We start from the raw sequence: 24933 nt of genomic DNA on the forward strand, positions 1-24933 counted from the left end.
TAATAGAGGATGTATAGTTAAAATTCATAATTAATGGATAAACTCACCAAATAGTAGCTAGCTGAGTTTGAGAAAGATTTGACTGAAGAAGGGCGTTTCTAGCTTGAAAACCTAATTGAGTGGGGAAAACCATAAAGAAAAATTATTTAGCCTCTTTAAAGTCATGCAAACCTAAATAGCTATACCTATAAAATAACATTGTTGTTATCCTGTTTTAACATTAAAACATTTTTTACCACATGTTAGGTACTGACATTCAGTAGTAATTAAACTAATCCCTGCCCCAAAGAATTTAAACTTTAGAATTAGTGAAATCAAGTGCTCCCCCATGTCTTTTCAGCAAGATAATAGAACACATGAGTGGCTGACACAGGAAGGAGACAACAGGCATACAGAGTATTAGAGGACAAACTCTCAGGCCTTCTTGCACTCCCATCAGGTGCCACACCTCCCACTCCTAGGTGACTGAGCCGTGGGTATCAGAAGGGTCAGCCCCTACTCTGGGTTCAGCCTGAGCCAAGGCCCATTCAAACACAACTCTGCATGCAAGAAATTACATCTGCTACCTTTTCCTCAGCAACAGTATGAGCAACCATGCAGTTGAATGCTTATATTACATAACTTTTTTTTTTTTGGAGACAAAATCTCACTTTGTTTCCCGGGCTAGAGTGAGTGCCGTGGCGTCAGCCTAGCTCACAGCAATCTCAAACTCCTGGGCTTAAGCAATCCTACTGCCTCAGCCTCCCGAGTAGCTGGCACTACAGGCATGCGCCACCATGCCCGGCTAATTTTTTCTATATATATATTTTAGTTGTCCAGATAATTTTTATTTCTATTTTTAGTAGAGACGGGGTCTCGCTCAGGCTGGTCTCGAACTCCTGATCTCGAGCGATCCACCCGCCTCGGCCTCCCAGAGGGCTAGGATTACAGGCGTGAGCCACCGCGCCCGGCCTATATTACATAACTTTTAAACCCTTTTCATTTTATTTTTTTTATCTGGCCATTTAATAGAAATCACATAAAGAAAAATACTGGAAATATCTCATAGCCTCACCCTACCAATGATTTTACACAGGAAGTGAGATTTGAAAAGGTCTTTGTATTAAAAGGAGGATTCTTCTGATAAAGAGAAATGAAAGGCTATTTCAAACCTGAAAAAAGGTTTAAAACTAGTATTTCAGTTCTTGAACAAAGATGAGTGAAAAGACGATCCCTCGGCATTAGGCAACAGGAGAAAGAAAGAATATTAATGGTTAAAGCATACTGGTGGAGGGCTTTACATGTGTGCAGGCAAAATATTAATAATACAAAGTGCCACTGAGAGCCAGCAGACTACTGTACTAAGAAAAGCTCATTTGAACATGTACATTCTTAGTCTGCCAAACCTTTGGATACCCAGTATCCTCTGCCTAGAATGCCAGTGCCCCCATTCTCTACCTGGCAGTTTATTTATCCTCTAAGATCCAGCTCAAATGTTATCTCCTGTGAAACCTTCTCTCTTGTATCCTCAGAGTTAGTCACTTTCTCATCTATATTAATCACAGCACTTTTAAACAACTAATCCAATACTGTGATTATGTGAACTATATACTATGGGCTCTTCAATGGTATGAAGCATATCTTCTTCCTCTCTGTATTCCAGTGCTTAAGAAGAGTGCCCAGAAGATATGTGACTTGGGAAATACCTGAGTCAATGAACTAATCGAAATAAATAAAAGATTATGGGTTTAGGGGGAAGAGGAGGAACAAAAAAAAAAAATAGACCACCAAATGCTACATTCACTGAACAAAGCATAAACATGTAAGTCCAGTTCAGCCCCATGTTCATATATTTGGGGTTCATGCTCAGTTTCAGGGCATTAGCAATAACTACTCTTTGCCCTTACCTACCGATATATAGCTTTACCCTTGTAGGTCTCAGAATAACAACATTCTCTGAAAACAACACAATACACAACCTTCAAACAGTGTGGCACATACAGGTAAAGTAACATTAGGAATCCTTTGCCATTTGCTCACAACTGGTTCTCATTCAACGCCCTTCATACCCCAAAACAAAATCACCTCTGTTTACATTGTTATGTTTACAGTACATACATGAAGTATACTAATCCTAAGTGTTCTGCCTAAGAACTTTTACACAGGTGTGCACACAGGCACCCAACACCCATATCAAGATACAGAAATGTTGCCAGCTCCTCAGAAGGTTTGCACGTGGCCTCTTCCCAATAGAGTAACTACACTATTCTGATTTCTATCACTATTAATTTGTGCTAGGGTTCTTTCATTCAGTATAATATCTGTGAAATTCATCCATGTTGCTGTATGTATCAGCAGTTCTTTCATTTTTATTGCTTTCAATATTCTTTTATATAAACATACCATAATTTATTTATCCATTCTCCTGTTGATGGACATTTAGGCTGTGAACACTTTTATACACGTTTTAATTCACTTTTGTTAAATTGAAAAAAGAACTTTTTTTTAAAGTGATGGGGTCTCCCTATGTTGTCTGGGCTGGACTCTTAACTCCTGAACTCAAGTGATCCTCCCATCTCAGCCTTCCAAGAAGCTGGGACTAGAGGCTTGTGCCACAGCACTCAAGAAAGTTTTTTAATGCCAAACATAGGATCCAAAGAAGTTCATTTTTTCAAACAATATGAATTACAACTTTACATTAATCTCAAATATGTTTCAATACCATATTTCACAAAATCTAAGATTCTATCACTTATAAGACACATTATTATTTTATGTACCACTAAGAAAGAAAAAACACTGCTAATAAAACTATAACAAAGTGCTACCACTGATGGTAGCACACATCCCAATTTCAGAGACATTAAAATATTAAAAAAAAAAGTGTGACTCAAACATACAATATGCCTTGTTTTCCATTACATGATAAAATTATGGAAAATCTTAGCTATGTAATATTAGATACATGTAAAAATTTGAAGTGTATATTTAAGTTATGAAGTATAATAATAAAACAGTCACCCTTGAACCTACCACTCATCTTAAGAAATAGATCAGGCCAGGTGCAGTGGCTCATGCCTGTAATTCCAGCACTTTAGGAGGCCAAGGTGGGAGGATCGCTTGAGGCCAGGAATTTAAGACCAACAGAGCGAAACCCTATCTCTACAAAAAAATTTTAAAAATTAGCTTGTCATGGTGGCATGCGCTGTAGTCCTAGCTAGTTAGAAGGCTGAGACAGGAGGATCACTTGAACCCAGGAGTTTGAGGCTGCAGTGAGCTACGGTCACAACACTGCACTCCAGCCCGGGGTGAAGAGCAAGACCCTGTCTCTTAAAAAAAAATATTTAAATTTTTTTTTTTTTTAAAAACTAGATCATTACTGATTGCCTTGAAACTATCTGTGTTCCCTGACTTTATCTTAACGTCTCCCCTACAAGAGGCAAGCACCATCCTGAATTTTGTGTGCATAATTCCTCTGCTTTCAGAAAGGTTTTTTAACACACAGGTATATATCTTTAAAGAAAATATTGTATATTTTTGCTTGTCCAGTCAATTCCAAAGCCTTATTGCTTCTTTACCCCACGGCTATAGACCCTAGATTCCTATTTCATACACTATTATTCATTCTCCAAATATGCTATGTACTTTTTTCATTTGTCACCTTTCAAATGCCCTCATCTTCAATCTCTGTGTGTCCAAATCTGTCCAATTTCTTGCATGATGGAGCTTAAATACTTTCTTCCTATAAGATATTTTATCTTACCTCTTTGGTGTTAGTATCTCCCATTCTATGTTCCCTAGCAGAATAAAACTATATTATTTTTAAACACTTTTTTTTACTCTGTTCTAAATCATAATTTCTTGCTGAGTGAAGAGGAAATGGGAAAGCTAAAAGGTGGGAACTCTATTTCCCTGTTTCCCTGTTTATAGCCCCTATCCTCAATTAGTAAAGTCTAAATAACATTCTAGCCTGGACTCCAATGTTCTACAGGGATCTAGTCAAGTCTTACAGCTACATTTGGGTTACAGCATTAAACAGTGAGCAGTGCTCACTGGCATTTTAGTAAGGGCAAGCAGAGAAAAGGCCCAATGCAGAAGAGGATTCTCAGGCAAAGCAAACTGAGGCTAAATTCCACACACTCTCCCATGTGACTTGAGGTTCTCCACTCACTGCAAAGCTTAGGGGATAAGATTTGATCTTCTCAAGGGACAGGGCTTTTCCCAAAAAGTTGAGTGTATAACTATGTGCCAAACTTGACTGTAAGAACTTTGAAGAAAGTAATCAAGTTGAATCTATCTTTGAATCCTTTCACAACTTATAGTATTTGTATTAATCGAATGCTTGCTAAATTTTTTGTATGTTAAAATATCAGATGAGCAACAAAGTCCAAATTCAAATAAAAGTTCTTCAGTGGTCATTCATATAAAAGACTTTAACTCTCTCACATTCTTATGTACTGTACGCCGCTTACCTGAGAGGTATCCACTCATGCTTTTGTCAAGACTATTAAATTTTTGCCGATATTTTAATCTTGAAGGCTGAGGAACCGCCCACTCTGAGGTCCCAGTTTTGGGTGAGTTCCCTGAGAGTGAAGCAGTCGAGGAAGTTGAGCTATAAAAAAATTTATTTAAAATTGTTATGTCATTAAATAAGATACATTTAAGCTTTATAAGAAAAAGACATTAAGAATCATACCTTATATAATAGTAATTGTTTTTTCATTTTATATTTTTTAAATATTTAAATTTAAGCAATTGTCATTATTCTTAGTAAAATAAATACCATATTAAGTATAGAACTCCATGGGACCACTGTATATCAAGAACCTACGATGTGCCAGTCCTGTATTGTATTGCCTTTGAAAATATTGTTTCTAATCCTTCCAACAAACTTAAAAGATACTACTGTCCCCATCTTTCAGATGGGTAAACTATGGCTTTAAGAAAAATCAAGGTCACAAAATCAGTGAGTGTTTAAGCTGGGATACAAATGTTCTTCTGGGTCAAAGCTAATGCTCTTTGTACACTGCTCTGAAGAATATAATAGTGATTTATATGAACAGTGATGAAGGAACATCGATGCTTTTGTGCTTTCTAAAGTTTACAAGATATCCAATTAACAGAATTTGCTCAAGAAAGAAATTAACTTTGTACAATGATGATGAGACATTCTGGGAAATACATACATTTTTAAAAGGAAAAGTACAAAGCTTTAGACAAAAAAAACTGACCTAAATACAGCAGAATATTTTTAGTTTACATGAAATATTTTTTTGAAAAGTAAAATACCACATCTTATAATTCTAAAAATAAAACATTTATTTATGTGAGCTTTAAGTAGTAAATTTATGTTAAGTACTTAGATTTAGCTATTACAAAGTAAAACCTGGATAAGTTCAGAGCTTAAAAAAAAGTCATTTGTTAAATAAAGACTTCTTATTGAAAGCATGAAAAGTTATGTGTTAAGTATTCATACCTGCTAGATCCTAAATCAATCAGAGACTGGGCCTTCTGTATACTAGCACCTCCAAATCCTCCCATCATCAGACTGTAAGATGATGTATGAGGCAATGCTAAAAAAAAAAAAAAGAAAAGAAAAAGAAAAAGGAAAAGGCTCACACTAAGTAATATCACAAAGATGAAGGAAATCTGTATCTATTCAGACATAAATATAACAGTTTCTTCACATAAAACACTGACTCATTAGAAACAAAGTGCTTACTTGAAGAAGAATAAGGAATGGATAAAGGCTGAATGAGACTGGCAGTTCCATTTGGTAATGATGATGTGCTAACAGAAGGCACTAGGGGAGCGGGCATCATTAAGGGAGGAAGGCTGGTCCCTGAAGTCGCAGAGGACAAGGGTGTTGCTATAGGTGCAACTGGAGGCAATGACTGAGGAATGGACAGATTGGGCATGCTTCCCATTCCTAAAGACAAAAAAGAACACATTTTTACAATGCTAGTAAATCAATTATAAAACACATGCCAAAAAACAAGTTTACAGTAAAGTGAGCAGACTCCATGTTTATAGAAATACCATGAGCAAATAATCCTTTAAAACCTCACAAAAGCAGCTTTGACTCAGCAGTGAAGGAGGTAAGCTGCTGCTTTTAATATTAATATTCTGTATAAACTAAGAAAATACCTACCAAGAAGTTAAAGATTCTCTTCTCTCACCATGAATAAAACTAAGCAGCCTTTACAAATTAAATATTAGTAACCTCAAAGAAAGAATGTATTACCTGACTAAATTAGATTTTTTTGTGTAAGGATAACAAATACAGTGCTGCTAAGTTACTTGACTAATACACACACACACACACACACACGCATTCCACAAATAAACAAAAAATAAGGTTCTAATTAGTAGATACTCTGGAGATCCATTTATGCATCTGCATTATTTCCAAGAAAGTGTGCCACATATTTTACTTTTCTTATAAGTAATACACCTATGAATTCAAGGACAAGTCTTTAAAAGAAGCAAAGTGATTATTTTTATTCATTTGCTAACTGTAGAATAATAAGTACAATATATAAATATGGTCACACATTGATTTGGTATTTATCTCTAGACCTCACTGCAATAGTGAAAGAATTTTGTGGGTTTTGTTTGTTTTTGAAATGGGGGTCTCACCAAGCTGGAGTGCAGTAGCTATTCACAGGTATGATCATAGTGCACATCAGCCTGGAATTCCTGGCCCCAAGTGATCCTCCTACCTCAGCCTATTAGCTGGGACTACAGGGACATATTAGAGCCTGGCTCTAGAATTCTGTGTTTTAATATCTAACATCTGGAGTGAAGGAACATATTTCAGATACATACAGATACCTAACTGAATGTCCCATTCAAAATGAGTGTTTTTCATATATAATTAATAAGAAACAGGCTAATCAAAATTAATACCAACTGGTTATCTCTGATGAACATATAAATCAATTAGACTAAAGTCTGCAACTTTCAGCCCTAAATCTGGCTAGCTAACTAACCTTTAAATTAAAGAAATTTCTACTTACATATAATTTTAAATTACCTCCCAAATTAAACCATTTCAGAGGAGTTTAAAATTGCTCAAAGTTTTTCTATGTTGCTTATACACCTAAAAGAAACTAATTAAGAACAGTATTTAGGATCAGCTATTCCTAGGGTACCACATAATTTATCACTATACTGGGAGTTGTGAAAGGGGACACTAACTAGACCTGGACAACAGGCATAATCCAGAACTGTCTCTAGAAAACTGGAACACATGGACACCCTATGACAGTGAATTTAATATTTCTTATCTCAGACATGAAAATTAATTTGGAGTCTAAGGATTGTCATTTTGTGCTAACAACTCCCTTTCTAATGCCCAAATAGTATGTCTAGGAATCAAGTTTAACTATCAAATACAGGTAATTAAATTAATAAGTACATACCAAAACGAGCAGAAATTAATGGAGAGAACATGGGAGGTTGTTTCATAATAGGAGGAAGAACCATGGGCAACTGCTGGCCTTGAAGCTTTAGTTTGATGAGTTTCATAGCTATGGAGAATTCCTGCTGATCCATCTTGCCATCCTTGTTCAAGTCTGACAAAGCCCTAAAAGGAGCATGAGGTGGGTAAATTGGTATGTAGGGTGGTGGTGGGAAAACTACCATTACTTTTGGTGTTGATAAAACAAAAACAATGACTTAGCATTCACATATAGATCATCACTTAATTTAAAAATATATATATTTTTCCATTTTTGGGATACTTCACTTAATAGAATGGGTCCCAACTCTCTCCAGGAGAACAAAAGAGATGCCATATCACCGTTATTTCTTATAGCTGAGTAATACTCCATGGTATACATATACCACATTTTACTAATCCATTCATGAATTGATGGGCATTTGGGTTGTTTCCACATCTTTGCAATTGTGAATTGTGCTGCTATAAACACTTGGGTGCAGGTGTCTTTTTTATAGAATGACTTTTGTTCTTCTGGGTAGATGCCCAATAATGGGATTGCTGGATCGAATGTAGGTCTACTTGAATCTGTTTAAGGTATCTCCATATTGCTTTCCACAGGCGTTGCACTAGTTTGCAGTCCCACCAGCAGTGTATGAGTGTTCCTATATCTCCGCATCCACGCCAACATGTATTGTTTTGGGACTTTTTGATAAAGGCCATTCTCACTGGAGTTAAGTGATATCTCATTGTGGTTTTGATTTGCATTTCCCTGATGATTAGAGATGTTGAACATGTACTCACCAGCAAATTGGTTTCCCTGATCATCAACTAAGTGCACATTTGGGAATAACACCAATTGGGTATCGGACGGGGGGGGGGGGGGGGGGGGGGGGGATGGGGATGGGTGTATACCTACATGATGAGTGCGATGTGCACTGTCTGGGGAATGGACACGCTTAAAGCTCAGACTTGGGGGGGGGGCATGGGCAATATATAAAACCTGAACTTTTGTACCCCCATAATAAACTGAAATAAAAAAATAATTAAAAAATAGATTTAAAAAAATATATATATAAATAAGAAAAAACTAAAACCTGAATATTAAGAAATAATGACCAGAGATAGCAGTCAATAAAACACTGCCTTTCTATACAGAATACAGAGACTTTTGGGATGAATTCCACCAATGTGGGCAGAAAAAAAATTCAAAAGCATAATACTTCTAAATTTAACTGATTTAATAAATTTTTAATTTATTCATTTGTTCAAATACTTAGGTGACTTGCACTCTGCCAGGCTTGAGAATATTCCAAGTGGAAAGGCAGACTGGGTAGGAGTTGTTACGTATTATATGTATTTTATAAACCAATATATATTTTATTAAAAAAACAGATATTAGAGAGAATAATTTCTTTAAAATAGGAGCTGGGGAGGAAGGGCTAATTTGGGGCTTATAGATGACTGAATAAATGAAACAGAAATAGAATAAAAGTAACAGAAAAGATTTTGGGATTTTGCCAAATTATAAAGAAATGTTTCTTCATGATATGTATACATCTTCTTTCCTTAGAAATTCTAAAGAAATCAGATATTTGTTGTATGGAACTAACCCCAAATTATTTTCAATCATTTGCTCAACAAAATTTATTTTTAAAAAAACTGAAGAAATATTCTTACCTAATAATAATAAAGTATAGCTAAAAACAATTTTATGTTAACACTATATTATAAAAAAAACAGACTATCAGAAATTTAAGTTCATCTACAAAATAATACATTTTACCATATTTCAGCTAAAACAGGAGCCGGCAGACCTGATTGTAGGAAAAAAGTACGTGCTTGGTCACCTGAAAGTAATAAAAACAAAAACCAAGCAGCACATTAGTAAATGAAATTGGTCCTATGCCTCAGAATAATAACAATGGGTATATGTTATTGATTTGCTATAATGTTAATTCTAATCATTAAAGAATAAATGAAACAGAATATATAAATATGTACAATTATTTACATTACTTTAATAAGACTTACATATTTTAACACAAGTCACATCTGAAGTTCTTTTTTTTTTTTTTTTTTTTTTTTTGAGACAGAGTCTCACTCTGTTGCCCGGGCTAAAGTGCCATGACGTCAGCCTAGCTCACAGCAACCTCAAACTCCTGGGCTCAAGCAATCCTCCTGTCTCAGCCTCCCAAGTAGCTAAGATTACAGGCATGTGCCACCATGCCCAGCTAACTTTTTCTATATATATTTTTAGTTGTCCGGTTAATTTCTTTCTATTTTTTAGTAGAGACGGGGATCTCACTCGTGCTCAGGCTGGTCTTGAACTCCTGAGCTCAAACGATCCTCCTCCCTCAGCCTCTGAGAGTGCTAGGATTACAGGCGTGAGCCACCACACCCAGCCCTGAAGTTCTTTTATACATTGATCAGTGATGAAAAATCAGGGGTGGGAGGAGGAAAAAAAAGGAAAAAAAAGTGATGAAAAATCACATTATTCATTTTAGTTTATCCACAACTGGGGCCTTACGTGATAATATTTCTATTTAGTAAAATGTATAGTTAAAAAATATTCCCTAAAAGAGTTCTGTATAAAAAGTACTAGGTGCTAGGAAAGACAGTCTTCCACGAGTTTCCTCATACACCGGCATGTCCTGCTGTGCATGCCAACAATGCAAGGCCCTAACTACTCTCTGCCTGGGTTTGCATTCTTAAGAAATGAAGTAATGTCTCCCACTAAGACAAAACACAAAAGAATTTTGCTTTACTGTTTACTACAAAATAATGGGTTCCCTAAGTTCAGTGTACCTCTCTTGTAACACAATCACAGCATATGTGGCATCCTTTAAGCTCTCTGCATCAGTCCTGTGGAAGGTTTGAGGTTATCAAACTGCTTAGAGAATAAAAGTAGTTGACAAAAAGATGCTAATGCTCATGTGCTATTAGTAATAAAGTCCTTTGTCTTCGACTCAGGAATCTTGGGTCTTCCACCAGCAACCATAAACAGTTACTAACTTATAAGCAGGGTAATAAAATCCTGACGCCAGGTAAGGTAGTTATTATGATAGGAGTACAAATAACATTAAACTATAATGATGAAGTGAATGGATTCCAAAGTCAGGCTGAATGGTTTCAAAGCCCAAGTCAACACTAACCATCTTTGTAATCTAACCTCAGGCAGTTACACAACATGTTTTAGTCTCAGTTCCACCATCTGTAAATATACACAACAATAGTACCTACTTCATAGGGCTGCAATGACAGTTGAATGAGATAATGCACTTAGCATAGCATCTAGCATATAGTAAAAATTCCATAAATATTATAACTATTATTACAGTTACTATTACTGTATATAAACCCCTAAGGTGCTTTGGCACAACAAAAAAAATTTTCATTTATAGAAAAAAATTTGAGGGGCTGGACGCAGTGGCTCATTCCCATAATCCTAGCACCCTGGGAAGCCCAAGGCAGGAGGATCCCTTGAGGTCAGGAGTTTGAGACCAGCCTGAGCAAGAGCAAGACCCCATCTCTACCAAAAATAAAAAAAATTAGTCAGACATGGTAGCACGTGCCTGTGGTCCCAGCTACTTGGGAGGCTGAGGCAGGAGAATCGCTTGAGCCCAGGAGTTTGAGGTTTCAGTGAGCTTATGATGATTCTACTGCACTCTACCCAGGGCAACAGAGCTAGACTCCATCTCAAAAAAAAAAAAAAAATTGAAAGATAACATCTAAATGAATCCCTTTTTGACTCTGTTGGTCTTTCTGCAAAACAAGGGCTAGCATCAACAATCAGTGCTTGGTATAGCCTCAAAGACAGAGAGTTAACATTTTGAAAACAGATACCAGAAAAAAAAAAAAAATTCTAGATTCTTTTCCAGGAAATGGGTCTGATAGGGTCTGATAAAAGAATAAGTTGAAATTTTTCTAGATATAATGTTAAAATGTAAATTAGACAATAGAAATTCTTGATCATCATTTAGGATTCAGGAAAAATCGTCCATATGCCAAATTCAAAACAACAAATTAAGATAGTTCCAAGAAAAATAAGTCAGTATTTTTTTCATTCCTGAATTCTGATATGAATTTTACCACTTAATACTAATTTGATGGTAGTCAAATTAAAGCCAATTCTAAGATATTACATGAAAAGGATAATTCACAAATAAAACAAGTAATAAACACAAACCTGTTATGTAACCTCCTGAAGGTTTGAGGTTATCAAACTGCTTGTCATGCTTAGTACGTTCTTCAGAGGTAATGGCCCACATGTTTGGCCCTCCTAAAACATAAGTGCAAGACAAAGAAATCATAGTGTATACATGAAAATACTCAAAATAAAATTATAAAGTGTAAATATGAATCACAAGTGTCCATGTAAGATAGTATTTAATATGTTTTTTTTTTTTTTAAGATCAGATCTCACTCTGTTGCCCGGGCTAGAGTGCAGCGGTGTCCTCACAGCTCACTGCAACCTCAAATTCCTGGGTCCAAGTGATCCTCCTGCCTCAGCATCTTGAGTAGTTGGGACTATAGGCACATATCACCATGCCGGCTAATTTTTCTAACTTTTGTAGGGATGGCGTCTGGTTATGTTGCTCAGGTTGGTCTCCAACTCCTGGCCTTAAGCAATTCTCGCACCTCAGCCTTCCAAAGTGCTAGGATTACAGGCGGGAACCACCACACCTGGCCACAGTATTTAATATCTGAGTGACACAAAGAGTAGAACTCTATCATAACCATATATAGCACAGCCCTAAGGTTTTTCACTCACTCACTCAGTTAACATCTATTGAACAATTACTGCATAGCACTCACTGGAAATGGGAATCAAGGTAAATACTAGCAATAAAAAGATGGAAAAAATATTCCCATCTTTAAGGAATTCATGCTCTAGAAAACAACTACTAGCATTTATAGTGTTAACCTGTGAAGAATCCTAAGCAGAAATATATGCCACAAAAGCTGTGCTAAGTCTGAGCACCAAGGATGAGATAGCAGGAAAGGCAAGAATGAGGCAGAACCTTGAAGCTTAGCTTGAATTTTGCCATGTGAAGAGGTAGGATAAGAACACTCCACACAAAAGCACCCAACATGAGAAGTCAAGGCATGTGCAAAGCACTGTAAGTGCACTGAGCAGTTAACAGCTACAGTACCATGTGAGTGTGAGAAAGTGGGAAGAAACAAGTAGGGGAGAATGAACTGTAAAGGGTTTTAAATACCATCCTCAAGAGTCTGATCTTTACCCCAGAAGTTATAGACAGACATCTAGTACTTTTTTTTTTAATTCTTATTTCAGCATATTGTGGGGGTACAGAAGTTTAGGTTACGTATATTGCCCTTGTCCGCCCCCCCCCAGTCAGAGCTTCAAATGTGTAAATAAGCTTTTAATTTGGAATAATTTTAGATTTCCAGAGAAATACAAAGATAATACACGGTTCCTGTACATCCGTTACCCAAATTCTACTATGTTAACAACTTACATGACTGTGGCACATTTGTCAAAACAAAGAAATTAACATTGGTATACTATTACTAGCAAAATTAAGTATCTCCACCAGCAGTGGTGGTCGATAAACTCCAATAGAAATGGACGCTGGGTACTGAAGACAGTACAAAGATCTGTGATTGATGATTCTGCCAATTGGAGCTTCTGGAAAAAGAAGTAGCCTCCACTTGGAGATACCCTTTGGGGTCTGAATGCTTGACCCATGGAGACCTATTGACTCTCTGGCCTGAAAGTCCCATTTTGGGCTGGATCAACTTGAATTCCACAACTAACAAGGTGGGAAGGACCTGAAAAGTCTTGCTTGTCAAATAGAAATGGTATATTCAAGAACACAGAGAGCCTGACCCCACCAGCATCTTGGCTTTAAATAAAAAAGGTGGCAGCTATCACTCTGAGGGGAAACTTTATTCCCACTCCACTGTCTGAAGCAAAGCTAGTGGATCAATGACACCTTCGGGTCAGAGAAGCTGAAAGTCAATGGTGTCCATCGAGCTGCTATGCTGAACCGAAAGGAGAAACGGTCATTGCATTCAGTGGGCAAAACTTCAGATTCTTGGGCTGCTGCCAAAGACCCAGCTGTTTGGTCTGCCACTTGGACTGACAGATAAAATACACCCTCTTTGGGGCAGCACTGAAAACAAATTTCAACTGCTAACTGAATTGTCTGGGTCGTGTATGCGGATACCCACAGTAAAGGCCCATTCTCTGATTTAGACTGAAAAAAAAGTGTGACTGTGTTTCTGAGGCAGATGCCAAACTTGTGACTCCTGTGTGTGCGTGGGAGGGGAGGGGCGGTGCAGGAGGTCTCACTGCACAGCACATGCATGGATGGCTCCCTTTGAGTTTTGGCAGATTGACTCAATCAGATCTTTGATCCTTCTCTCAGTCTATCAGTGGTGCCTCAAATTAATAACACTTTTGTATGTTTTTAAACTAGATTTTATTTTTTAGAGCAGTTTTAGGTTCACAGCAAAACTGAGAAGGCACAAAGATTTCCCTTATATCCTCTAACCTCATATATGCAGTGTCTCCATCATTACAACATCCCCTTATTGATACTTTTTTAGGTTGCCAATCAGCATACAATGTCCACATTGTTGTGGCCTTTGAGACTAATCTGTCATGTTTTCAGCTTTCTGACAAAAACACACTTTTTATCATAAAAGCTGCTCAACAATCCACCAATAGTCTGATTCCACTTCCATCATCTCATCCTGCTTCACATACCTTAAAGATAGTTTGGTCACCCAGAAAGGGATCATTACTTCTTAGCTGCTTCTTGGCTAATAATTAGGAGATTAGAGGGCATATACAGACCTATTGTGAAAATTCAGGATTCTACTCTGGGACTATTCCTGGACATGACGGATCTTTCTTTCCCCTAACAGCAACTGCAGGCAGGCTTGGTTCGTAAATCCCCTAGGTGGGCAGCTCAGCTAAAAGGGCATCTAGGGGATTCAAAGTTAATTCTGGTTAGGGTTTACAAAACTGTCCTTTTCCCTCTTACATCTAACCCTCTGGATAACTAGGAAATGGTGAAAAGTTATAGAAACGAAACCACTCAGATTTTGTGGAGGCAGAAAGCAACAAGCAAGCACCTGAGGAGGAAACACCTTACACCCCAGGACATATGGTATTAAGAAAAGACATTAATGAACTTTCTCTTTCAGAATTTGGCCTTATAGTCTTACTCTCCAAGAAAAGTGCCTTGGTGTGGCTCTCCTAAACTGCTGGAAGCACCTTAAATGTGAATGACTACTAAGTCTGCCATCCCCCACCAGGAGCCTTCCAAGAACCTATCAGGAACATCAGGATGGCCCCAGTAACTGTACCTCCCAGGGGCATCGCCTCCAGATGTCTTCCCTCCCTCATCTCAGTAATGGATGGACTTCACCCAGCTGGTTGCATATACAAACATAACAGGTTGGACTAACTGCCCACAGGCAATCCCTCCAAAAACAAGGACTAGACTAAGTTATTCAGATTCCACTGGGAACCCTAAGGCTTACCAGCCATCCAGGAGGCCACATCTTCCGATGTAGGTACCACCTGGGGGGCCTGACAACTATAAACAACATTTTCTTTCCACACATACCACATGCACCCTTGAGATTCTACTCCTTGTGTAGGAGTCAAGCATTAACTTGCCTCCCTCCAAAAACACAGTAACATACATGAAGAGATCATTAAGTTCTTAAGAAAACATCTCAGCCCTGGAAGCCATTCAGGTCTGTGTCAACTCACTGGCAGGGTTATTATAGATGTCCTAGATTTCCTTTTTGTAGGCCAAGGTAGAGTATGTACAATCACTAATAAAACTTGCTGCACCTGGATTAACGCCAGGTGGAAAAGTTGATAAAAAATTAGAGAAAGCCACCTAGCTTTCCAAGGGAGACACTGATGGTTTATGGGATTTGTTTAGCTGGGACTCTGGACAGCATAGCTGCAGGCTGAGACTAACCTGCTACCTGGTGTCCTGTTGATTTGCCTTAATTAAATGCTACATGAAATAAATCAAACTGACCTAGTCTCAGTCCTATTTGGTCAGATTAATCAGAGTGGCTAAATGAGTGGTATGTACACTCATGAGAAAATTTTCCAGAAGCCAAGACAATGAAGAAAAAGGGACAGAAATTGTGGGGAGACAATTCTCCACAGGTCTCTCATGTTTTGGTATATCTTATGAGAAAAGGCATTGATAGCTTTTCTTCCAGACTATCTTTTCAGGGATGTCCACAAGGCAAACAAACATATGGCTTTTCTAAGATTGGGGTTCCTCAGCTATGACACAAAGTCACTGGGTACACAACAGCATCCTCTTAGTGTCATCTCCACATTGCCCCTATGGGAATGTAAGAGATACATGGGTAGGTAAGAGAAACCAATGTGAACATAAAACTCATGCTACCTGCTGCTTTATTTACTAATGAAGTCTTTTCGTCTGTGGCCCAAGAGTCTTATCTGGTCTGTCAGAATACATAAAACTCAGTAAAATCTCAGAACCTTCTTTCCTTTTCTTATTTATCCTGCTTAGAGTTCTCTAACCTTCTTGGATCTGTTTGATGTTTTCATTATTTTTGGAAAATCCTCAGACATAATTTTTTCAAATATTTCTTCTTCCACATTCTCCTCTCTTCTACTAGGACTTGAATTACACATATGTTAAACCATTTGATCCTATCAATTCTAGGACTCTTATGATGGTTTCTCCCTCTCAACACATTCTTTCTGTGTTTTAGTTTGGATAATACCTATTGACCTATATTCAAGGTCACTGATCCTTTCCTTGAGTGTTTTGAGGCTACTAATGAGCCTGAAGGAATTTTTTATCTCTGATACCATGTCTTTTATCTCTGGCATTTCTACTTGACTCTTTCTTATAGTTTCTATCTCTCTGCTGAAACTCTTCTCCTCATGCGTGCTGTTTATTTATTTTTTATTATATCCTTTAACATATCATTATAGTTAAAATCCCTGCCTTATAGTGCCAACATCTGGGTCATTTCCAAGTCTGGTTTTGTTCGTTGTTTTGCCTCTTGACAACGTCTTATATTTTCTTATTTATGTGTCTCATAATTTTTTGATTGAATACTACACATTATGTAGAACAGCAGAGGCTGAGGTAAACAGTGATGCCTGCACATCGGCATGCCTCTTCTTCCGTCAGGCCATTAGTGCAGGATGTTGAGTCACAGCTTCTTCAATTCAATCAGAGTTAGATTTTATAGTTGCAATGGCTATCTTCAGCATACCATAGGCTGTAAATTCCTCTAGAAGTGGAAAGACATTGCCTTGTGCTAAAGGGAGAAGACAGGGTATTAAGGAGTTCTTCTCAGGGTTAGTATTCTTCCTTCAGTTTTCATCTCCCCCAAATCCCTGCAAAAGAGGCTTTCTCTCATGTTCTTGCCTCTCCCCCCAACAGTAGACTGTTACGCCTGTTACTTCACCCTAGGTTTGGCTTTTTAAAAATTTTTTTTCCTTTTTTTTTTTTAAAGGCAGAGTCTTGCTCTGTCACCTAGACTGCCATCATAGGTCACTGCAGCCTGAAACTGCTGGGCTCAAGTGATCCTCCTACCTTAGTTTCCCAAATAGCTGGGACTACAGGCATGCACAATACCCAGGTAATCTATCTTCCTTTCCTTTCTCCTTTTTCCTTTCTCTTTTCCTTTCCTCTCCTTTCCTTTCTTTCCTTTCTTTCTTCATTCACTTATTCATTGAGACAGGGTCTCACTCTGTCACCCTGGCTAGAGCACAGTGGCATCATAATGGCTCACTGCAACATCCAACTCCTGGACTCAAGCCATCCTCCTTCCTCAGCCTCCAGAGTAGCTGGGACTACAGGCGCATACCACCACATCCGGCTGACTTTTTTACTTTTTGTATAGACAGGGTGTCACTCTTGCTCAGTCTGGTCTTGAACTTCTAGCCTCAACCAATCCTCCCATCTCTGCCTCCCAAAGTACTGGGATTACATGTGTGAGCCACTGCATCTGGCACCTGGTTTGACTTTTATTAAAGGCAGATGGTGTTCTCTGTTGGTCTGATCCATACTCAGTCTTAGACAGGCCCTGTGCACCTGGGCCTCAGGAGTGCAGATTTCTCTGTGTTCCTGCCCCTTCTCCCTGTGGTATTCAAGCTCTTCCTCATATCTGTGGTTGGTCTTGGGAAGGACCTTCTGGCTGCTCCCCACAGTAGTAAGAAAAATACCTCTGCTTGGTATTAGTATAGGATCTTAAGCCCAAGAAGGTTTCCTTCCCCACCTCTCCCCAGTGGTAGAGAGGTTTTTCTTCTACCCTTGCCCCAGCAGCAATGTGTCTTTGCCTATGTCCCCAGGGAAGCAGTTTTTGCTGACCCTCTCATAGTGGCATAAGGCTTTAGCTTAATAAGAGAAAAGGATCCAGGTAAGTACATATTTTGTGCCTATTTCCCCACAGCTGCCTGCAATGTCAAGGTGGGGGACTATTTTTGATCTCTTGTATGGTGGTCAGCAACCTTTGTGGTGAGTACCCAGCTGATGCCCCCAGGAAAGAGGGGCATCTCCCCAGTTACATAAATGTAAACCCTCCTTGTGTCTGTGGCCCCCAGGTATTCCAGACTAACATGCTAGTCCTCAGTTGTCTTCTATTAGTCCTTTAAAATTTTAACTGATTTTTGCAACAAATCCCCCCTCTTAGAGCACTACTTGCAGTGCTCTATTTGAGACTGAATTCTGGAGAAAACTGCTCCAACTGCACTGGCAGAGCCATGGAAACCCTTTGATTTGCCCTCAGTCCCATGCTCTACCCTGGATTCCAGCGCCCTTTGCTCTAAAGCCTTACTGAAAACATCAGCCTATGTATTTACCAGACACAAACCCCTCCTATGCTTATGCTAAATCCCATCTAATGAGCTTCATAATTTCTAGAAACACTTCAAAGTTTCCGGTATACTGATGGGGCCTTTTCTATTTTTTAAGGCTATCTCAGATTTTTTTTTAAATGATCTCTTTGATAATTTAAATAAGATCCAGAAAGGTAAAGGAAGAAAACGTGAATTTAAATCCCTATTTTGAAACCAGATCAAGTGTTAAGTTGTAAATGCACATTTTAATAAAAACAACAAAGTAGCTCCAGAAAAAGGTGGTCAAGAAAATAAGGGGTCTAAAACATTCTATGAGGCAGTTAAGGAACTAAAGATATTAAGCCTGAGGATCAAAGATTAAAGAAGACATAGCAGCAATCTTAAATATTTTAAAAAGTTATACAGAATACTAAGTGGTTATTTGAAATCCCTATAAAAATTAGGAACAGAACTACCATGTCAATGGAAATTAGAGCTGTATGAAGAGGGAATCAACTGCCTCAGAAGGTATTCTTTTGTTATCAGAGGTGTTAAAGCAGAAAATGGTCTACTAAACCTGCAAATGTTTGAGGTTCTCTCAAACCATGAAAATCAAACAATAATTTTATGATACTTTCCATGTGCTCTGAAAATGAGACCCAGTCTCTCAACTTCCTTCTACCCTCAAATACATGTTGTTGGGGTTTTTTTTCATTTTGGTTTTTTGGGTTCTTTGAGACAGGGTCTTGTTCTGTTGCCTAGACTGGAGTGCAGTGGCCTGATAATAGCTCATTGCAACCTCAAACTCCTAGGCTCAAGTGATCCTCCTGTCTTAGCCTCCTGAGTAGCTGGGACTACAGGGGCATACCACTACACCTGGCTAACTTTTCTACTTGTAGAGACGAGGTCTTGCTCTTGCTCAGGCTGGTCTTAAACTCTTGGCCTCAAGCAATCCTCCTCAGCCTCGATCTCCCGAAGTTACAGGTATGAGCCACCACGCCCGGCCTACCCTTAAATACATCTTTACTTTCTTCTTTCTATAGTTAAACAAAAGCAGGGGTGTGTAAAGGAATAAAAAGAGAGGGTGTTGTTCTTGTCTGTGTCTAACCATTTTTGTGACTTAGGCACACCTCAACCCTCCTCACCCTTTATTTTCTTTATTTACTTATGATTTGTTGTAAGAATGATGTACGTAAAATTGCTTACAAAAATATAAAGTATATAGCAGGCAATACCTGACCACCCAATGTCCTACACTAGAAGTTTTCAATGCCTAGTTGTATATTAGAGTCACATGGGGGAGTTTGGGGAAAAAAGCTATTCGAATCCAATGCAGACCAATCAAATCAGAATCTGGGGGATGAAGTACAGGCTTCATAATTTTTTTAAAGCTCTCCAGGTGATTCTAACGTATAGCCAGGCTCAAAACCACTGTCCTATATAAATCAGGTTGCGCACTGCCTCCTCTCCTTTTTATCTCCTCCCGAACATTCTGCTCCAACTCCACCCCTTCTAGCGAACTCTAGACAACAAGCAAATAGTGCTGTCCAAAAGCAAGAAAAATGTGGGTGGCTGTCACAGTGAAATATGTGGACCTGTATCTTACAAATTCCTCTCCTAAAGATAATACTTATATCCCTTGATTCTATTCTGTTGAAAGATGAATTAATCTCACCTCACTCATTTTTTCTCATATAGATACACAGATTTTTTAACCCCCTTTATCCTACAACTGTCTCAACTCTTGACCAGCTATCTCAGGAAAACAACTTCCTCTATCACTTATCTATGAAGACCAATAACAACATTAGACAGAGCAACGGTAGTACTTAGTAGTAGCAGTAACTATTATTAACTTAGTATTACTTTATGCCATAGACCATGCTAAGTATATTGATATTATCATATCCCCAATTTTTACAACCCTCTGGGCTAGGTTTTTTACATATTACAAATGAAAAAAAACTGAAGCATAGGGAGGTTAAATAACTTCCTGAACATCATACACCTAATATAATTTGTAAGCTAGAATTTGACTACACTTTAGAATGTAACTCCAAGGTTCATGTTCTTAACTTATACCACATTGCCTCCCTGATAACTCTGACATTTTAGTTTAGCAGTATTATTTTTGTCATTTTAAAATAAGTAATAGAATATAAAATAGATACAGCTAAATTGACATTTAAATATAAAAACATGGGTCTCTTTTAGCTCTCAAAGCAACTGAATTTCCCTTTGGAATAAGGTACCTTAGTAAGTTTTTTGAACACTTATTATATAACAAATTTTACAGGTAAAAAAATGTAAATTGTAACAGTACCATAAACTTGCTTAATATTTAAAAGGAGAAAAAACAATACAAAATAAAAACCAAGGATAAAAGGAATGCTAGTAAAATATCCCTATCTCCAGAAAGTAAAGACTTAAGAATCCCATGTACACAGCATCCTCTTTTCTCACCCCCTGACCTGTGTTCCCTTTACTTGGACTGCTGTTCACATCATCCTCTTTCCATTTCAAACTTTATCTTTCAAGGTCCAGGGCAGGTGTCACTTTCTCCAGGAGGTTCTTGACACCTCCAGGTCACACTGACTGCTTCCTCCTCTAGATTCTCAAGAGACTTCGTACTTCTACAGAGCACTTAGGATGATGCTGTAATTGTTTTCTGTCCATCTGTTCCACCAGACTGTGAACCCCAGAGGACAGGAGCTTTGAGTGTTTATTCTACTATCCTCAGAGCCAGCAGAGTACCCAACACAGAGCAAACACTTAAAAATGACTGATGAACAAATGTAAAAGAGAGGAAGTAGAGAAAAAGAGAAGAGAGGCAAGACCAGGACTTGAGGAAACATAAGAGCCACTTATAAACCTTTTTGCTGTACATCCTTCACATATGGTTATACTAGCTCTCTGAGGTCTCTGTAAAGCTCTACATATTCAACTTCATTAATAACCATCTATCGGCCGGGCGCGGTGGCTCACGCCTGTAATCCTAGCACTCTGGGAGGCCGAGGCGGGCGGATTGTTTGAGCTCAGGAGTTCGAGACCAGCCTGAGCAAGAGCGAGACCCCATCTCTACTAAAAATAGAAAGAAATTATATGGACAGCTAAAAATATATATAGAAAAAATTAGCCGGGCATGGTGGCACATGCCTGTAGTCCCAGCTACTCGGGAGGCTGAGGCAGAAGCATCGCTTGAGTCCAGGAGTTTGAGGTTGCTGTGAGCTAGGATGATGCCACGGCACTCACTCTAGCCCGGGCAACAGAGTGAGACTCTGTCTCAAAAATAAATAAATAAATAAATAAAAATAACCTTCACTTCTGACTACCTTTTCAGTTTATTCAATTTCTGCCAGGAAGGAACCAAAAATGTTTAGATATATAAACTCATACATATTTGTTGCTTGTAGTGCATAAAAATCTGCCTTACAAAGGCAATTTTTCCAGGAATGCGTATCATTGAAAAGTAGGGGCCCGCTATAATTTTTAACACTAATATGGATTAAACACATTTTTCTTAGCCCCAAATGACTGGATTTAAAACATCTATAAATATCCTCTCTTAAAGACAAGTTTTAAGTTTAGAGTTAAAAATAAAGAAACAGATGTACTGAAGAACTACGAACCTAAAATAGCTAAACCTACATACTTTCTAAATAAAGAAATACCACATATATAGTAAAAACCTATTTGGTTTATCAGTTTATTAAAAAATAAATTTAAAAACCTGTCAGGATTCCTGTGACTCGAAGGGCAAGTAGTGTGGCTATAGAATTGACTTAATACTATATGACTTTGGAAAAAAAATACTATATGACTTTGGAAAAATGATACCAACTTAAAAAATAACAAAAATGACAATAACAAAGGATGACAAAAATGGAAGTGGCTCACCTTTATTTAGCCTTGACTATGTGTCAGGGACTTTACATGCAGTAACTCACTTACCACCACCACCACCAGTATATAAATTAAGGCACTATTACTGTCCTCATTTTACAGGTGAAGGAACTAAAACCCATGGCGGTAAAGTAACTTGCTCAAAGTCATACAACTAATAAGTGGCAGAGATGAGACTAGAACCTAGGTAGCCTGACTCCAGAAGCTGTGTGCTGAATTCTACACTATACTATCGCCCAACATACACGGCTAAGATGCTTATTGTCTCTGTACCTTAGATATCACCTCTATAAACTATGAATATTATCTAACTCCACAGGTTGTTGTAAAGATTACATGTAATATGTAATATATCTACATTAAAATAAATAACACTAAATATCATTTTTCGTTTACTAGATTGACAAAATAACAATAGATAACATTTAACGAAACTTACCATGTATCAGGTACTTTTCTAAGAGCTTTACATACATTGCTTCAATTAAGTCTCATAAGAATCCCATGAGGTGGCTCACGCCTGTAATCCTAGCATTCTGGGAAGCCGAGGCGGGAGGATCGCTCAAGGTCAGGAGTTCGAGACGAGCCTGAGCAAGAGCAAGACCCCATCTCTACTAAAAATAGAAAGAAATTATATGGACAGCTAAAAATATATATAGAAAAAATTAGCCGGGCATGGTGGCACATGCCTGTAGTCCCAGCTACTCGGGAGACTGAGGCAGAAGGATCGCTTGAGCCCAGGAGTTTGAGGTTGCTGTGAGCTAGGCTGACGTCATGGCACTGTAGCCTGGGCAACAGAGCGAGACTCTGTCTCAAAAAAAAAAAAAAAAAAGACCATATTAAAACATAAGATATTCACGTTCTAAGAATTTTTCAGGGTCTCCTCCACTCATAAGTGCTGACCTATTCCTTCTCTGGAATGTACTAAAAAAAATTAAATTGAATATTAAAAGCTAAAAAAAGGGAAAAAAAGAATTTTTCAGAAATGAAAAGATAACACAGAAATAAGAAAACTGGGAAATATACGTAATTCAAAGCCAATTTTAAAATAGTTGATTCAGGCCTGGTGCAAAGGCTCAGGCCTATAATCCCAGCACTCTGGGAGGCCGAGGCGAGAGGATCCCTTGAGGTCAGGAGTTCAAGACCAGCCTCAGCAAGAGCGAGACCCCGTCTCTACTGAAAATAGAAAAAAAAAATTAGCCAGTCAACTAAAAATAGAAACAAAAAATTAGCCAGGTGTGGTGGCTCGCGCCTAGTCCCAACTACTTGTGAGGCTGAGGCAGGAGGATCACTTGAGCCCAGGAGTTTGAGATTGCTGTGAGCAAAGCTGACGCCACGGCACTCACTCTAGCCCGGGCAACAAAGTGAGACTATGTCTCAAAAAAAAAAAAAAGTCAATTCCATTCTGGCTTATTTAGAAAACAGCACCAACAGAACCTTTTAAAGAGCCAATAGTTGGTTACCTTGAACTTCAAGTTAAAAATCTCCCAGTTTTAGTCTTTATTTGTAAGCCTCACAGAAAAGGCATAAAAATCTAAATTTGGGGGCTAATGTCTAATATTTCCTTAAAAAGCTAACAATCCTATACAATGTTTGATAATCATGTTACAAATGCATTACAATTCTAGCCACTTCCACCAACTCATCACATGTGGTTATTTTCATAAGCATTTCTATTGCTTATTCTCATCTCACTTACTGGCTCTGTCAAACATGTTCTTATACTGGCCAGGCATGGTGGCTCACGCCTGTAATCCTAGCACTCTGGGATGCCAAGGCGGGAGGATTGCTTGAGCTCAAGAGTTTTAACACCAACCTGAGCAAGAGTGAGACCCCGTCTCTACTAAAAATAGAAAAAACTATGTGGGTGCAGTGGTCCACGCCTATAGTCCCAGCTACTCAAGAGGCTGAGGTAGGAGATTTGCTTGAGTCCAGGAGTTTGAGATCGCAGTGGGCTATGATGACACTACTGCACTCTAGCCTGGGTGACAGAGCAAGACTCTGTCTCAAAAAAAAAAAAAACCAAAATAAAACAAAACAAAAAATGCGTTCTTATATTCAATGAAGAAAGAAAATCCACATTTAGAGAACATCCGCTATATGCTAGATCCCATGCAGTAAGTACTGTCACCCTGGTTTTACATATATATACATATACATACATACACATATTGATATATACATACACACATATACATACATAAAGAAATAAGTTCCATGAGGTTAAATCACACAGCTAGGTAGTAGCACAGCAATAGGCTAACATAATTCCACACGTACATGATTCAAATATGCTATGTCCTACTTATATGCTATAAAAATTAAATGACACCAGAAATAATCTGAATTGGCATATTTGTCCAGTTCAAAATCATAGTCAAGTGATAATATGTTGACCTTGTATTAACTTAGATCTCTAAAGCACAACTGGAATACTGGTCTAACTAGAAATATATGCTCATTTGTTGGGACTTGAATAACAAAAACTTGGGTTGTTATAAATGCAGTACAGTACTACATTTGATTCTACAGATCTAATGTTTAACAACAATTTCTTAACTACATAGTTGAAAAGATTAATGAAATCTAAAGTTCTAAAAAGGCAATAAAGCTCTTAGGTCATATTCTTTAAAAAGAAAAGAAAAGAAAAAAAAATAAAAAGTAATAAAGCTCTAAAAGGAAAATGACATTTTTTTTCTTCCTAAAGCCACTGGCTGTTCCTGTTCTCTCCCCACTCCTTCCTTCTTCCAGATTTTGGATATAGCCACTATAATAGGCTTCA

The 24933-nt window shown here is 38.0% G+C and overlaps 1 protein-coding gene across 8 annotated transcripts in view; it reads right to left on the minus strand.

Annotated features, from left to right (window-relative positions):
- The window catches only part of ITSN2 (intersectin 2), a 139248-nt gene that overhangs the window by 81235 nt on the left and 33080 nt on the right, over window positions 1–24933 (minus strand). For 7 of the 8 annotated variants that reach the window (XM_045549160.1, XM_045549159.1, XM_045549157.1 and 4 more), the window contains 7 exons: window positions 11610–11702; window positions 9207–9270; window positions 7404–7567; window positions 5702–5908; window positions 5456–5552; window positions 4452–4591; window positions 48–111 (listed from right to left, as the gene is read on the minus strand). In XM_045549160.1, coding sequence (XP_045405116.1) covers window positions 48–111; window positions 4452–4591; window positions 5456–5552; window positions 5702–5908; window positions 7404–7567; window positions 9207–9270; window positions 11610–11702 — 829 coding nt within the window. Of the gene's footprint in view, window positions 1–47; window positions 112–4451; window positions 4592–5455; window positions 5553–5701; window positions 5909–7403; window positions 7568–9206; window positions 9271–11609; window positions 11703–22590; window positions 22616–24933 lie in introns of those variants that run through there. The other variant, XM_045549158.1, reaches the window with a different exon arrangement.

This window comes from Lemur catta, chromosome 4 (assembly GCF_020740605.2).
Source record: "Lemur catta isolate mLemCat1 chromosome 4, mLemCat1.pri, whole genome shotgun sequence".
NCBI lineage: Eukaryota > Metazoa > Chordata > Mammalia > Primates > Lemuridae > Lemur > Lemur catta.